The sequence below is a fragment of the Anoplopoma fimbria genome, chromosome 1, assembly GCF_027596085.1.
Source record: "Anoplopoma fimbria isolate UVic2021 breed Golden Eagle Sablefish chromosome 1, Afim_UVic_2022, whole genome shotgun sequence".
Classification (NCBI taxonomy): domain Eukaryota; kingdom Metazoa; phylum Chordata; class Actinopteri; order Perciformes; family Anoplopomatidae; genus Anoplopoma; species Anoplopoma fimbria.
In genome coordinates this window covers 21,062,712-21,078,663 of record NC_072449.1, presented here as the reverse complement: position 1 = coordinate 21,078,663, position 15,952 = coordinate 21,062,712, and the positions used below count along the sequence as shown (strand labels likewise).

The 15,952-nt window shown below is 43.6% G+C and overlaps 1 protein-coding gene across 2 annotated transcripts in view; it reads right to left on the bottom strand.

Annotated features, from left to right (window-relative positions):
• LOC129107589 (rho guanine nucleotide exchange factor 26-like) overlaps positions 1-14,708 on the bottom strand; it is a 28,943-nt gene extending 14,235 nt beyond the window's left edge. Inside the window, exons 1-10 of one of the 2 annotated variants that reach the window (XM_054620276.1) lie at positions 14,558-14,708; positions 12,016-13,625; positions 10,874-10,925; positions 10,570-10,712; positions 8,498-8,554; positions 7,949-8,109; positions 5,032-5,184; positions 4,711-4,840; positions 3,040-3,114; positions 2,784-2,873 (exon numbers count right to left, since the gene is read on the bottom strand). In XM_054620276.1, the coding sequence (XP_054476251.1) occupies positions 2,784-2,873; positions 3,040-3,114; positions 4,711-4,840; positions 5,032-5,184; positions 7,949-8,109; positions 8,498-8,554; positions 10,570-10,712; positions 10,874-10,925; positions 12,016-13,530 (2,376 nt within the window). In that variant the 5' untranslated portion in view covers positions 13,531-13,625; positions 14,558-14,708. Of the gene's footprint in view, positions 1-2,783; positions 2,874-3,039; positions 3,115-4,710; positions 4,841-5,031; positions 5,185-7,948; positions 8,110-8,497; positions 8,555-10,569; positions 10,713-10,873; positions 10,926-12,015; positions 13,626-14,154; positions 14,430-14,557 lie in introns of those variants that run through there. The other variant, XM_054619470.1, reaches the window with a different exon arrangement.
• Between the last annotated feature and the right edge of the window lie 1,244 nt (positions 14,709-15,952).

The window sequence follows — 15,952 nt, the reverse complement described above, 5'->3', positions numbered from 1 at the left end:
ATCTGTGTATGCATGTGTGAACAGCTGGCAATGCAGACTGAGAATATGTTCGCGAGACATCTGTGAATCCCAAATGTGCCAACAGCTATTTTCCCACACTTCAGCCTGCCAAGCCTAGTGTGCATTATGTGTATACATACTCGCCAAGCGAGTGACAGTGGTGTGACGGATGTCAGTGCATGACTGCATAATCCCAGGTACTATTTCATCCTTACCGACCGCCACAGGCAGTGCCTTTACACAAAATATCTTCCGTCTCGTGCACACCGTTGTCGAGTCTTTATATCAACAAAGTCAAGTGTGACCTCAGATGACCCCAGTTGCTTGTAAGTTCTTATATCATCCACAAGATCATTCCTTTTTTCATCATCTCGCTTACTCAGGTTAACTACTGTGGTAGCATTAGCTTGAGCAAAATGATTTACTATTCAGATAACTCAGAGCTCTTCGCTTGTAACCTTGTGACGATTAGTCGGAGCCCTCCACAGGCTGCGAGAAGCTGTCCCTCTCAGGAGAAAACAGTACCAGTGGAGTTTCTATTTTTGGTCATGACCAGCGTGATACGGACGATCTTCACTTGTGAACATCAATCGGTGAAATCGATTGACATCGATTACTATAACGTAACTATACCATTACTGTTTTTTATTTGTTTGCACGTTGCGGTCAACGTACTCTGTCAATGAAGAGAGTGTCCCAGCTAACTTGTTAGGATGTTAAAATTGACAGCTACTGTGCTAGTGAAGAGTGCGTCCTTGCTCACCCCTCACTGTGTAGACCGTTTCCTGGCCTCTTTTTTACGGTCAGGAGAGTGCTCTCGCTCAGACCGACTTTAGCAGCCCACAGCAACTAATATGGCAGGTTTTCTCCAGCATTGTCCCTATGTTTAACTCTCCTGGCTGTTAGACCGTTGAGGCTCCTCTTCAGCCCGAACCAACCTCTGCCCCTCTTGTCTTGGTCCAGAGTATCTGAGGGAAGTCGTCTCGAAAACCCTGTGCATGAACTGCGGCATCATGCCTTGTGCAGTCAGGGCTGCTCGGCTGGCTGAGGTGGAACTCCTGATGGATGATGTTGGCCTCCTTTTGTTAGGGCAGTTGACTCCAGCCTAACCTTTCCGAACATCGGGTCGCAGAGGCGGCGGGTGCTCCCTCTAAGAAGGCCATGTCTGACAAGCTGACTTATAGGGTTGATCTGCTAACCACTGAGCTAGCCAAAATGAAGTTGCTGCTCCTGATGCTCCGTTCCGGTGCTTGTAAGGAAGACTGATGCATCCAATCCACCCATGATTGAGTTGGTTCCAGAGGAGGATATTGTCACAGTGGCAGCCCCAGCCAATCTCTTTACTGGGTACGATGAAGAGGGCCCCCCCATGCCTTTGGGCCTGGCTCCAATTCCTTGACTCAGGAGGGGCTGAAGACTGCTCCATGAGGTCCGTCATTAGCATGGCACTGGCTCGCCTACAGCTGGATACACGGCAGACGGAAGCAGAGCCTGCTAATCTCCTCTTTGGACGCATTCCGCTCCCCGACAATTGGTAGAGAAATCCATTACATGACCTTGGTTGTTTCCGATGTTCGGCCCAAATTATCTGTTAATGTCGTTTACAGATCCAGTTTTGAACATTCTTGACCATTCACAGCCTCATTGGAGCAGCCCTGACAATTTCAACCACGTTTCATATTTAGGAGTTTCAATTTGTGACGATAACTTAAGTATTCTCTGAGCTGTTCGATAATAGCCAATGAAGAGACAAGCTGAAGCAACTGACAGTCTTTCCAAGCAACAGTAAACGTTCTAGCCCTTGAATCTAACATCAACTAGCATACTACTGTTACAGATATTACAACTGCCATCTACAATCTCAGCTCCATTTCTTGCTGAAGAATAGACACCCAGTGTTGAGCGTGTTTCCCGAGCAATTGTCCCCGAATCGTATAGTGTTCTGCTTTTTTATTTTTCTCACTGCAAAACATAACTACAGCAAGTTGAAGTGCCACGTCAGCCTTGTTTTGTTTGCATCTTCTTCACCATGAGATCACGTGAGAGAGATCACATGAGGTGGTGCATTCATCCCTCAGGCCCGATAATCTTATTAAGATCCATAAGTGTGTGATGCGCCAGTATTTTGAAATATTTTAGTCTGTGCATGTCTGAGATTAAAGAGAAGATTATCTGTGAAGATTCTTCTTATGAGTGTGATGCAATCCGATTTAAAAAAACCCAAAAACGTTTAGGATTTTAAAACTCCTATAGTCTGAGCCCTGCTTAACTGCTCCTCCCTATGACAAATGTTTGACGGATTTGCATGGCTTTTCATCACGCTGGATTTGGCAAAATTTGGATTTAAATATGCCAGCTATTGAGCCTACTGTTGCATCCCTCATAGTTTTCCCTGAAGAGGCTCTGAGGCTGGATGCCAGGTGCCCTCAACCTCAATGTGATGTCCCAGATGAACTGATTCCAAGGCAGAAGTCATTGGCTGCGTTACAAACAACACTGAAACTTCATATTGAGAGGAAATCATCAACCTTGCAGAGAGAATAACCTACTGCTCAACGGATCAAGACGGATTTTGTTACCTCTTAATACTTAGCTAAGCCAACTGGATGCTGGCTGTTGCTTCATTTTTAAGTGACACATATGATAGTGGTATGTATCTGCTCATCCAACTTTTGGCAAGATACAAAATAACTATTACTGTTCATGTCGTGGTAACTAGAATTATGTGGTTTTCAAAAGAAATATTACCCAAGATGCAAGTGTGTAACAATTTGTGTCCATACCTTGATCTTGAACTCCAGCTGAGAGTTGATGGTGTACATCATCTCTGTCCTCTCCATTGTGCGAGCTCCCTCATTACACTTTCTTACCACCTGCTCACACAAACAACCAAACACACACATACACAGTGTCTATTAATCACAATGTACAGATTCCTTCTACTTTTCACCTTGTATCCACTAATTGTATGCCGCATGCTATGTTAGTTAAAGCATTCCTTGATTGATGTGCTTTGGTTGACCTTTTAAACCCACTCACCTTGCTGATTGCTTGTAAAGCCTTCTTACAGTCTTCGTATTGTGCCGAGTCTTTAGGTGTCTTCTGACAAATTGTCTGCAACACAGACAGTCAGTTCTCAAATCAGTTATACTTCATTATAATGGAACAAAGTAGTTGGCAAAGGTGGCGCATGCAGATGCAGCAGATTCCAACAGACTTTGCTACATCTATGACAACAATACACCCATCAACATCTGAAAAGAAAGTACGAGGATTGGATTAAGTGCAGCTGCTCTTAAACAGTCATCCCCCACAAAATCTACCGACCACTCAGCTAGACCAGCCTAACAAAACGCCATCGAAAGCTATGTGATTGACCCAGGAGAGCCGGGAAAAGGACTAAAAAGCTTGGACCTAAGGTTAAATCACTACCCAGCCCGGTCTTAACCAATGTCCAGTCGCTGGATAAAATAAGACTCAGGCTGACCCAGCGACGGGAGATCAAAGACTTTTGTGCAAACATCTTTACAGAAACCTGTCTTCATCATAACATCCCTGATCAATCGATTACACTTGACTCCATTCAGCCATCACTCATGTGGAAAATAACTAACCATACATCAGTTTGATGATTTCAATTCACCCTTCAACACAATCTCCCCCAGAAAATTGATTGATAAACTTAGCACTCTTGGCTTGAGTACCTGACTCTTCAACTGGTTATTAGACTTCCTCACAAACTGACCCCAGGTTTGGCAGCCAAACCTCCTCCACTATAATGTCGAACACCAGAGCCCCACAGGGGCCGCGTTACAAACAACATCGAAACTTCATATTGAGAGGAAATCATCAACCTCGCAGAGAGAATAACCTACTGCTCAACGTCAGTAAAACCAAGGAGCTGATTGTTGATTTTAGAAAAAAGGAGGCGAAGATGCTCTTCCCCCTGTCTAAATCTATGGAGCTGAGGTGGAGCAAGTTAGCAGCTTTAAGTTCCTGGGAATCAGCATCACAAACAACCTGACATGGTCATCAGACATCTCCATCCTGGTGAAGAGAGGTCAAAAACAGCTGTATTTTTTTTTAAAGGAAATTCAAGAAGGCAAAATTCCCAATGCCAAGTTTTTGTCATCTTTTACGGAGGATATGCAAATATTAAAAACTGGCATGGGATATGTACAGCAAAGACAAATAAAACCCCTTGTAACCTTGTAATATTTATGCACAAAAACACACAGAAAAATAATTTGCACCCATGCACACCACCATCAAAACCCTGAAAAACTACTGATACATAAAGAAAGCTATGGGAAGCAACGAATTGGAACCAAACTTTCTCAGGATCCAAAAGCCTCTGAGTGTACAAGCATAAACCCCAGAGTCGCTAGGGAGACACTGAGGGAAGAAGGGAGAGAGGGGGATGAAAGCAGAGCAAGGGAAAGGAAGAGAGAGAGGCACAGTAGGGACACAATAATGTGGAGCAAAAGGAAGCATCAACTGAAGAAGAAAAAAAAACATTAAACGAAAGAGAAGAAGGGTTAATCAGTTAAGATTATCTAGGAATGATGTAGGGTCACATAAACATATTTGAGGTTAGAACACCCCCCATGTAGTATTAGTCAGGGAAGTATGAATAAATAAACTTTTACGCAAGAGTCAAAGTCTTGTAATTCCAAAGCTCATGGTAGTTTATGTCTTCAATGCACTCACATCCATGAGTAGGGGGAGGCGAGTGATCCTCTGCATGGGCAGGATAAGGAAGGAGATCATGGGGAGGTTCCTGCACTCTGGGTGGCTCTCTATCCTGGTCAGCACCTCCTTAAAAACTGGGTTCTTGGACCTGCAAGAGAGGACGGAGGGAGTTTGGGTGTTCAGAAAGAGGAGTAACTGATACAGAGAGAGAAAGAGGACAAAATGAGCGGGGAGGAAGAGCAAACCCCCTAGTTCACAGTGTCCGAACAGTCATGTTGGATCAAATCCATGACAGATATGATAAGAACAACATTTGTGTGAGTCTGCTCAGTCACTCACACCAGCCTCTGCAGGGTTCTCTGCTGGTAGACCTCGTTGGAGCAATATGTGATGAAGGGATCAAAGTTGGACTGAGCATGCTTGTCAACGATGTCGCTGATGTCATCGATCACAATGTTCTGTTGGTGTCTCTCCTCCAATTCCTTAAAGAACCTGAGTACAGGATAAATAAAGGTTAGTATTTCAGGGATTCATAGCGTACATGGCAACAGCTTGAGTCACAAGCATCAAATCAAGAGTCATCCCACACGGGGGAAAATATAGGACACGATGACAGATATAAAGTCAGGAAGCCAGGAAGCAGACACCTTTCTTCTAAACCCGCTGGAAGATCACAAAAGAGGAACTCCCCGCCTCTTAAAATAGACATAGCCTACCATTAACCATAACACAGAGGTTTTTCCTCTTCCTGAGCTCCACCAGATGGCCCGTTTAACGGCACTCCACATGAGCAACTTCAAAGAATAAGTGTTTTTGCATGCACGGTCCAAGGTGACAAACAGGAAGGTGTCGCACACACAGGACGCTGACCTTGATCGGTTGGAAAGAGTTTGAGCTCATCTGCAAAAGCACCTCTAGTGCCCCCTCCCACCCCTACCTACTCCACACACTGTGCTATGACTATCTATGGGAAACAAACCATGTAGCCTTGTGTCCATGCCTGACCCCGTACTCTTTGAACTATGACCTTTCTAACTAGGGCATGACCGCACAGGATAACAGAGAACACACACATGTTGGCCTGTCCCCTGGCCAGAGCCCTAAAGGTGAATTCAGGGCTTAAGCAGGTCAAGGCTGTTCAAGTTCAGGCTGAGCTCCCTCCTGGGGCAAAACTCACTGACCCCAAAACCAGCATGTTGTCATGAGGGAAGAGGACAAAGGAGAGAACTAAAAAAAAAGAGCCTAAATTAGGGTGCTGACCAAGAATTATAAATGAAAATGAAAGAGTTTTATCAGCACATACTGAAGGATACAAATTTATCAGCCTCCCTGTCAGCTTGCCTCGGTGTTACAGCACGCTGATGCAATTACAAAGTATGTTATGGTAATAATCTGAGGTATGTCACATTCCGGGGTTTCAAGGGAAATACAATCAGTACACACCTGCATGTACATTTCTCAACAGCCCTCCCACTCTCAATCCCACACAGGAGCCTGCAGGTGGAGTGATATTTCTGCTATTTCCTTTGAGAGGATAAACTCAAAGCCCAACTATCTGTTCAAAGTAAAACATGTTGCTGAACCACTGGTACTGGACAACTTATATCTTACGAGCTGCTGTCCCTCCGTCTCCATGCCGTCCTCTCTACTCCCTGGGGCCATGCAGATCTCCTTATTTAGGTGGGGAGGGTAAAGTATCGCATAAATGTGGGTGGCCTGTGTATAGGAATGAGAAAGGGGAGTGAGATGGGCTGCAGCACGTCTGAACACAGGGAGGAATTGTTGAGGTATTTACAGATACCCCCATTCATGCAAGGTGTGAATGAGTCGTAAATAACTGTAGGAAATAATGTCTGAGTCAATCCACATGTGCTTAATAAGCTGCAGAAAGTGAGGAGTATTATTTGTTGAAGCTGTTTTGCCTTCATGGTTTATTGTATGCAATGAGGAAATCTTTCTTTCTGAGGAGGGGGCTGCTATCATGACTTGGAATCCTTGAGCAAATGTCATGACAGTTGCAGAGGGGAGGCAGGGAATGCTCTGGGTAAACTTACAACCTTGGTCACATAAGACCAAACCTCATTCCTCGCTCCGATTTATTAACCCACATTATTGACACTGGGTTTTTAAGAATAACCCCGAAAATGTGATAACTACATGTTGGCAGAGTAGGTGCAGTAAATGTGTGGCTTAGGGAATGTGAAAAGACTATAAACCTTGGACTAATTGTGGAGTCTTTAGTCCTTATAGCAGGCTTGTTTTGTGATACGAGACTGCTGACACAGTGAACAGTGACTTCAGACCAGCATAATAGGCTGACTGACCTAAAAATCACAAATCAAGCAGTTCAATTATAGTTGCACTTCAGGCCAATATCATACTGAATAGTAATCTCATAAAAAACATAATGAGAAATGGTACCACAGTTAAATGCACATTCACATATGAGTCTAACAAAGAACATGTGGGCTCAGAAACTCTTCTGTCAATCATTTGTAAAAAATAATGGAATCTCGGTCAGCACAGTAATTGCTGAGGCAGCACTGTTTTCATCAGTCTCAACTTTCATGGCCTTTCATGAATGAGTGTTTCAGTTTACGGGATCTTTGGAAGTTCATGGTAACCTGGCCACGAGTGTCAAATCATGATGGACGGGTAAACACAGAGGGCTCATAGCAGAACATTTTGGCCATTGCATTTTTCATGCACTCACCTATAAATACTGTCAAAAACTGGTACTTGTGAGCTCTCTCAAACAGAAAGGAATGTCCATTTGGATGACGCAACTACAATGAACTTAAATTGGTCTTTCACTCTATTTACTCCGCAACATGTGACCACACATCCACAAAAAAAACAGCTCAGCACTGCCTACCTAAAATTCCTAAGACACAACTGGAAACAACTCTGATTGAAGCTAGAACGTCAGGCTGAATAAATAGACGTACAGTAAACAGTGGTTACAGACACACCCCTCATGAAATGAGTGCGGTCTACCGACTGCTGTCAAATAAGGAAATCATCCAAGTCATTAACAAAACCCGAAACCACAAACACTGATAGATGTTTGGGAACATGTAAGAGCAGCTTAAAAATGCCAACCAGCATATATTAACCAACACCTATCGTAAGTCCACCACCCCTTGACACCAAAAAAGTTCCAGAAACATGCAAACATGACAACACACAGCAATAATACAACTGATGATAATTCTGTCTACAAAAGCTGGACATTACAACACAACCGCACACTTACTTCTTGCTAGCCTCACAGACGTCGGTGATGTTGGAGAAGAGGTGGTGGTGTTCAGTCTTGGTCATGGCCTCGCTGAGCTCTGCAGAGTTCTTGAACATACGGATCAGGATCTCCAGACTGTGGAGGTAAGAGTGCTCCGACGAGATCACCTCAAAAATGGACTATTGAGCCGCAGGAGAGCAACAGGAAGGAAACAATTTAATTTCATAACAGTCAGTTTAATACATCCATTAGTGACTTTGCTTGCTCTGAATTTACGGTTTCTACTCATTTGAGTTGTCATTCTTAAAGTGACAGGGATTCAGGTAAATATCTATTGGAACATCTGTCCTCCCATTTACAAAGCATCTGCTTTAAGGATATGATGATGCATGTGTCCTGCTGTCCTCTTTTATTGGCTTTTTAATTGGTTTGGAGTTTACAGAGACCAAATGGACAGCCATACTCCCCCCTGGTGCTTAGTTACTCTTAACTAAGCATGCAAGTAGCCCAAAATTTTATTTTTCTCACTCTGAACCCAGACGTCAAAGTGTAAAACATGAATCCTACCTCTTGTCTTTTGCGTTCCTCCTGACTCATCAGCTCAGAAAGACCACTTTTCTTCACCTAAACAGAAGAAAAACATGAAAGATTTCAAATACAAAGTCACAGTTGTTTGACTTCTCTGGGGTATTTTCAGGTCAGGGCCCCTTTGCATTTGTAGCACGGGTGTGTGCACATGTGTGTGCGCGCATTTGTGTGCCACTGTTGTCCTCACACACAAAGACAGGAGCACTTTGCATACCACACTGAATAGAGAGGCAATGAAGTTGTTGTAGAAAATGTGAACAGAAAGATCTAAATAGGGAATTTATTGAAAACAAGAAAAACTCTTGGGGAAAAACGTAATTTGGCCGAACACATACAGTAAAAAGGAAAGTGTGTGTTTGTGTGGTTATGTGGTTGGTGAGATTTGGTCCAGAAATATTTGAATAAGATTGAAGCAAAGCAATCTTTTGGAATGAACTGGGTGTGGAGTGCTATTGAATTAATCAGCCAGTGGCTAAAAGGTAAGGTTGAGTTAAAAACAAGCATCTGTATGCTGTTCCACCACATATAACCAATATGACCTGGGGCACATATAGGCAGAAATCCAAAGAGCCCATCTTTCCACTAGCTTTTCATACTGTTTTGAACAACCCACAACAGAGTAAACATCTCTTGTGGTTCTTTTTTTGTACTCCTGTCACACACACACTTCCCTTCTGCCAAACCTTCAACACCATATCAGCAAAATCAGCTTCCAATAAAAGGCTGTTTGGTTTCAATGAGGGAGCCACCAAGCACCCTGTCATGCCAACTGAACCTTGCCCTGTTTTGCAGTTTCACTGGGCGTGACTGAAATACATTCTACTAGGTCTCATTATTTTATAACTAATTACAAGCCCTTTTTTTAAAGCTTCAATTCCTGTATCTTTGCTCCAGTGAAGCTCCACCCACCTGAAGCTACACAGGGTGATTCCTGGAAATGTGTAAATCCAGGCATGTGACATTTCATCAAACCCTAAATGACGAGAGGTGCCAGGTTGATAGGAAGAGAAGGGAGGAGACGAGTGAGATGAGACTTGTTGGAAAGGCAAGTCTCCCACAATGAAAACTTGTAGATCTGGTTCTCAGCTTCACTGGAACTAAACTTAATTACTGACACACCAGGACAATGTAAGTGTCATGGCAGCATTTCAAACAGAATGTAAAAAGATCCTGCAGCGTTAAATCATGTACTGTCTGGCCAGATAAATTCACGGCAACAGACCCACAGCTGTAAAGCAGCTGTGAAGGGAGAAGAGAGTCCTGGTCAGCATTGTAACGTTGACCTACTTCACCCCTGTGTCTTACTGGTATACACAAGAACAAAATGGACACACGACATTTTCCGAATGCTAACGACTTTAAATCCAATCTCCCATTAATTTGAGTCTGAGTGCGTATTATTCTCAGCTCAGCAATTTCAGAACTAATCCTAATTGCCTCCTCCTACGCCCTCGCCTGTTTTCACTCCCGCACTTTCCTTTCTCAAGAAGTAAACAAACAGATGGGAATGCCTTAGTAGAAAACTAAATTAGCTTATCCCCTTCCTCTATCTCTTCATTCCAATCCCAAACTATATTACGTAATGCAGAGCAACCGCACTTCCCTGTAGAGGCAACATTTTAAGCATATTTGCAGTCTGACGAATATGTAGAGTTTGCCAACACACTGGCATTAGGCCCACCAGTGCTTGCAAGACTTCCTGTGGGTCTGGCCGACTGTCTGCCTCCATGCCAGCCACAAGTCCTCAAAGAAATGCTCCTGCACTCCCTGATAAACAGAGTGAGGGGTAGAGGAGGGCCGAAACAGTGGGAGGATGGGTATGGACTGGCGCCAAACTGGATATGACAGCATTCTTGGGAGCACTAGCATTCCAAGACTCCATAGCTAGAGCACTGTGTGCATACTGTATGTTCGTCTACGTACTGGACGTAGAGGACAAGTGAGAATGCTATGAGAAGAATGGAAGTGTGTGTGTGTGTGTGTGTGTGTGTGTGTGTGTGTGTGTGTGTGTGTGTGTGTGTGTGTGTGTGTGTGTGTGTGTGATGTCTCACCACACTGAGCTGGCACCAGGAGGTGCGTATAGGTCTGTACTGCACCACAATGCCGTTATCAGGTTTGGGTTCTCTGGAATCAGCATCCTCATCTGAGTCATTATGCAAGGCCTTCTCCTGGTAGTTCTGGTAAAGCTCCTCTTCTGAAACAGACATTTTTTTTTTGACAGAAAAGATCCATCATATTGACGCTTAAAAGAAGGAAGATGTGTTTCGGTTAAGAGAGACAGAAAGGCAAAAAAATATTAAAGTAGAAAAATGAAGGAGAAAGTGTGGTGGAAACAAGACAGATTGGTTTTCTCACCCTCACCGTCGAACGTCAGCTGAGTGGTTAAAACTTTCTTCTTGTCTGGACTCTGAAAAAAACAAACAAAGCAACACAGTTTTCATGACTTGGACAAACTCTGAGGGGCCAGGCAGGCCCACACACAAATGCTTAAATTAAATCTTTATCACCTGTGCGTGACCTGCCTGTGCTCTTTCTGCTGACCTCCTTCATTGACCCCTGCCTAATAACATAGCCCTTGTGTGCATAAGTGTGTATGTGTGTGCATGGCGTCATATTACGTCATGTCTCCCAACAACCACATTAATTGTTTCCTTGTAGAGCCTCGTCTGACCTGCTGCTAAGTTTGTCCCACAATACTCAGTCTGTGTTGTCATTTTACAATTTGGACTTTACCCCACAATACTTTGTGCACGAGCAAATATAAACCCATCAGATGGATTATGATTCATTGAGTCAAGAAATCTTAATCGGTTTTAACATGAAGGAGAAAAAAAACTAACTATCTACAGGGCTGTACGTGTGCATTGATAGTTCAGCAACAAGCATTTGCTTTGCACATGAAAGCTAACATTGATTTTTTTTTGCTGCATTAACTTCTCTAAAACTTGTTGTATAGAGCTGGTCTGGTATGCCAAAACATACTCTATATAAGCAACAGAAAGTCAACCCAAACATGTACGAAATAGCAAACTAGTCCTTAAAGGCACAATGAGTAGGATTTGTCGGGTGAAAGCCAACCTCACAGATTCACCTTTGGTTTGTCAGCTTTGTCCGCTTGGGTTTTGCCTATCTATATTTGCATTTTTTCAGCACCTGGACGCTATGTTTTTATAGAGGTTGATGACCACAAAGGTCCCAAAGGTACAGCCAGAGGACGGGGTCATTCAGACATGGATACAGCCTAACACTTCTAGAGGTAATAAGTGATGATTGAGAAGGATTATATTATTATAAAGCTCTACATTGTTTTTAGGAAAATTCTACTCAATCTGCCTCGAACCGCATTATGGTTAAAAGTATTTTTAAAATAATAGCTTTATTTGGTAACCTCCTAATAGCTCCTGCTCCCATATGGTGGTTTTTTTTTTGTTATATTGTGGGACATTTCAAACCCTTTTTTCTTTAAGAGCAACAGTGTTTGTTGCTAGTGCACCCACCTTGTTTTTCCCCGTGCTGGTAGGCTTTTCAGTCCCAGGGCTAGTAGGCTTTGAAATCCTGTGGATGGCTAGTTTGGGTGTCCCAGGGCTTGCTAGTTTGGGTGTCCGAGGGCTTGCTAGTTTGGGTGTCCGAGGGCTTGCTAGTTTGGGTGTCCCAGGGCTGGTGGGCTTTGCAGTTCCGGGGCTAGTGAGGCTTGCAGCGCCAGGACTTGCTGGGCTGACTGGTGAGTCTGTCTTATCCTCATCAGGCCATCTGATGACAGGTTCGGACAACCGATGGGCCTTGGGATCTACCGATGGGACCTCTAAGTCTACTCCGCTCACAACTGCCCTCCTATAGGAAGTACTCCTCAGGGTTCTTTTTAGCGTCCCCGAACTCTCCGTTTCCCCATCCGTCCCATCAGCACGACCCCCTCCTGTGGAAAAGTAGGTTCCTGTTTCTACCATGCTGAGGGCTTTCAACGCCCGCTTGGAATGATCCACCCCCAGCAGACCTGTTAAACCTTGGCCTTGGGGCTCAGAGGGAGGCGCCTTGCTCTGCCGAATATCGGACGCTAAACCCTTGGGAATGAGCTGCTGGGTGCCCATCTTCAGGGCAGCGGGGCTGTGGGTGCTGAGGACGATGGAGGGGGAGGGAGAGATAGATGGGGATAGCGAGGGAGAAGGTGAGGTGGAGGAGATGGAAGAAGAGGAAGACACATGCCTGGTGTCCTGTGAGGAGGCAGAGGAGAATGAGGACGGTCTAAGGGGCGCCTGTCCTCTGTCTGCTGGCGACGGGGAGCGCGGGGTCGGGGGGTCCGAGGAGGTAAGGGAAGAGAGGGAGGGGATGCTGGAGGTGGAGCTGTGGGAGGGGGTGGGGGTAAGCCGCGCTGGAGGAGAAGGGCTGGATGCGGACGAAAGGGAGGAGAGTTCTTGGGAGTTGTAGTTGTTGTTGTTAGGGGAGCGTGGAGACAGGACAGGAGAGGAGTTAAGAACCGCTTCAGATGAGGATGAACTCATCCCGAAGGCTTTCTGGTCTTTCCGTGAGCTCATGCTGAACGGGTTGGACATCCGTTTCTGGGGGTCCTTGAGATGCTTTTCCTGCCATACTGTCACTCCATTACCGTTTTTCTGCCTGTCTCCATTACACACTCTATTGTCCAGTGAGGCGGATTTGCTACCCTCAGACCTAAACTTAGAGAGTGAGAAGAGTCCGTTGGAGAAGTGCCCGATGCTAATGCTTCGGACAACTCGGGTTTTCCTGGAGGGTTTGTGCAGAACGTGCTTCAACACCACAGTGTTCTTGCCCCAACTCTGGGAAGCGACCACCGGCCTCTCAGCAGGTTGGCTCAAGGATAAGGAACTCTTGTTGTCCTCCACAGGGAAGTCCGTCGCCACAACCCCGCTCATGTGGTAACTGAGGGGTCGTGATTTAGGATGGCTTGAGTCCTGGGGTTTTTTACTATTGTCTGAGCGGCGTCTCCACAACGGGGTGATGTTTTTATTGGACAGATCCACATCGTTGCCGATATCCATGGTGCTGGATTGTCTGTGACCCCCTTCACTATCTGTGTCCAAACCTACAGGTCACAGTGCAAACACTGCAGTCCTGTGGAAAGCGGATCTCACCCCTGAGAGTAAACAAAAAGAAGAGGAGCTTAAGTTCAGTGTCCAATTTCCACGAGGTTTACTCATTAACAGGGATTCAGTGCAGATACTGGAAGCTAAACTTCAACACATGAGTGAAAAGGTTTTTTTGAACAGCGCAAAACAGAAGCCAGGCCAGTGAAGACAGCTGATAATCCCTTTGTATATGTTCACTGTGGTGGAATGCCCTTATTACAAGAACAAAGCCGACAGGATATTGTTAGATGTGAGCAATCACTGTGATATCCCAAAAGAGAAACAATTGTATGCGGCAACAGTAAGCTTAGAGCGTATTGTTGTTGTTGTTGTTGGTTTTTTGTATCTCCTTAATTACTTAAACGCTCCGAACTTCGAACTTCTGTTCGTGTGTATAAACATCACTGTATAAATATGCATGGTACTTTCTTTTTTTTTTTTTTCCCCAGTGCATAACAGAGAGATTCAGCTGGAGAAGAAAGTGGGTTCGTTGCGTTGATTGACCGCAGTGCTGGGTTCAACCAGTGTTCAACTCACCTCTAATCAGCGGATCTGCTGCAGAATGCGCTCATTGTACCTGCACTGTCGTAAAACAAACTTTCTCCGGCCGAACAACAACAACGTTCAGTGGGCTTAATCCAGCATGATATCGAAACCGAATGAAGTTTGTGAAACCCAAAGTTGGAGCCGCAAAGTCACTGAGAAGTATATGTGTGTGCGTGTGCGTGTGTGTGTGTGTGTGTGTGTGTGTGTGTTAGTCTGGAAAGTCTTGAGCGCAGCAGTGAGCGCGTCTGAAGCGCTGCTCTCACTGAGCTGCACAGTTTCTATGAGGAGGAGGAGGAGGAGGAGGGAGGACAAGAGGGAGGAGGAGGAGGAGGGAGGGAGGGGAGCTGAACAGAAGTAAGACAAGAGCAGAACTCCCAAATTCACAGAAACTCACCTCCGGGAGTACTTGGAGGCGTGGTTATAGTTTGATTGGATGTGAGGCGTCCACTTATTTTGATAAAGCTTCACAATGACATGACATGATGATCTAAGTCCTTCCCAAGTTGTTGTATTATTCTAGTTTAATTCAATTTCCATAGTTATATTAACCCTGATATAAAAAAAAAGTGAACGTACAATGTTATACTTTATTTAATTATTGTTCCTGTATCCCATAGTGAATATTGATCATTTTATATATTTTCTATGATTTTTTTTATTTTCACTTTATTTTATTTACGTTTGATAATTTATTTATTACTTATTTATTTAAGCGTTTAAACGATCTTGTTAATATTTTCATATACCGTTGAGTATATATATACAAACATACATATATATAATATATATATATATATATATATATATATATATATATATATATATATATATATATATATATATATATATATCTGTAGCTACATTGTCCAGGTATTTTCGGAAAACAACTTTTTTTAATCATAGGTTTTAACACACCTGCAGTAAACTGACCAGTTGCTGTTGTGCGCCATCGTGTGTTCTGTGGCGCAATTGCAGCATATTAAAAAATATATATATTTGACAATTTCACAAATATTTCCCAAAGTAGCTAACTTGTGAGTGCCAGTCAACAGGAGTGAGGGCAGAGGCAGGAAAAAAATAGCATTCCCAATTTTTTGACACTAATGACAAAACACCCTGCAGCACTTTATTATGTATATATATATATTATTATTCTCCCCCCAAAAACAATATATATTTATGGTTTGTCTAGTCATGTCTTAATAATGATACCAGCCTGCATGTTACTTTAAGTTCCTCTCATAGACTAGTATTCATACAATATCCCCTTTGTCTTTTTGATTGTCAGATCAAAAAAGTAAATGATGATTATCTGGAAGGATTTATAGTTTTCATTTCCGCTCCAATAAAAAAAAAAAAAAACCTGTTGTGAACTTGAGGCTGTGGTTAATTCATGCTTCACTGAAAAATTGAGATTGCGAAATCTTGTGTGACAAAAGTATTTGCTCATTAAATCCACACATATAGTAACACTCTTTCATTTTCTAAAACATAAAGAAACCAAATAACTAAAGCAACTTAAAAGTAGATGCTAACTTTAAAAAAAAACTGAACAGTAAATAAAGGATCAGGCTGACATATTGGGGGCTATGTTGTATGGATGGTGCCCCACCGCGTGGCTCTTGTGCACCAGTATTTCATCTATTTTACCGCTAGGAGGCGCCACTGTCATGTTTACCACTACTCATGTGACAGCACAGCGGAGACTATAAGGGGTCAAATATCATTCTACAAAGCAGTTTACAAGTTTCATTTAAGTGCAAATGAGTCATAGATTGTCACAAGTTTT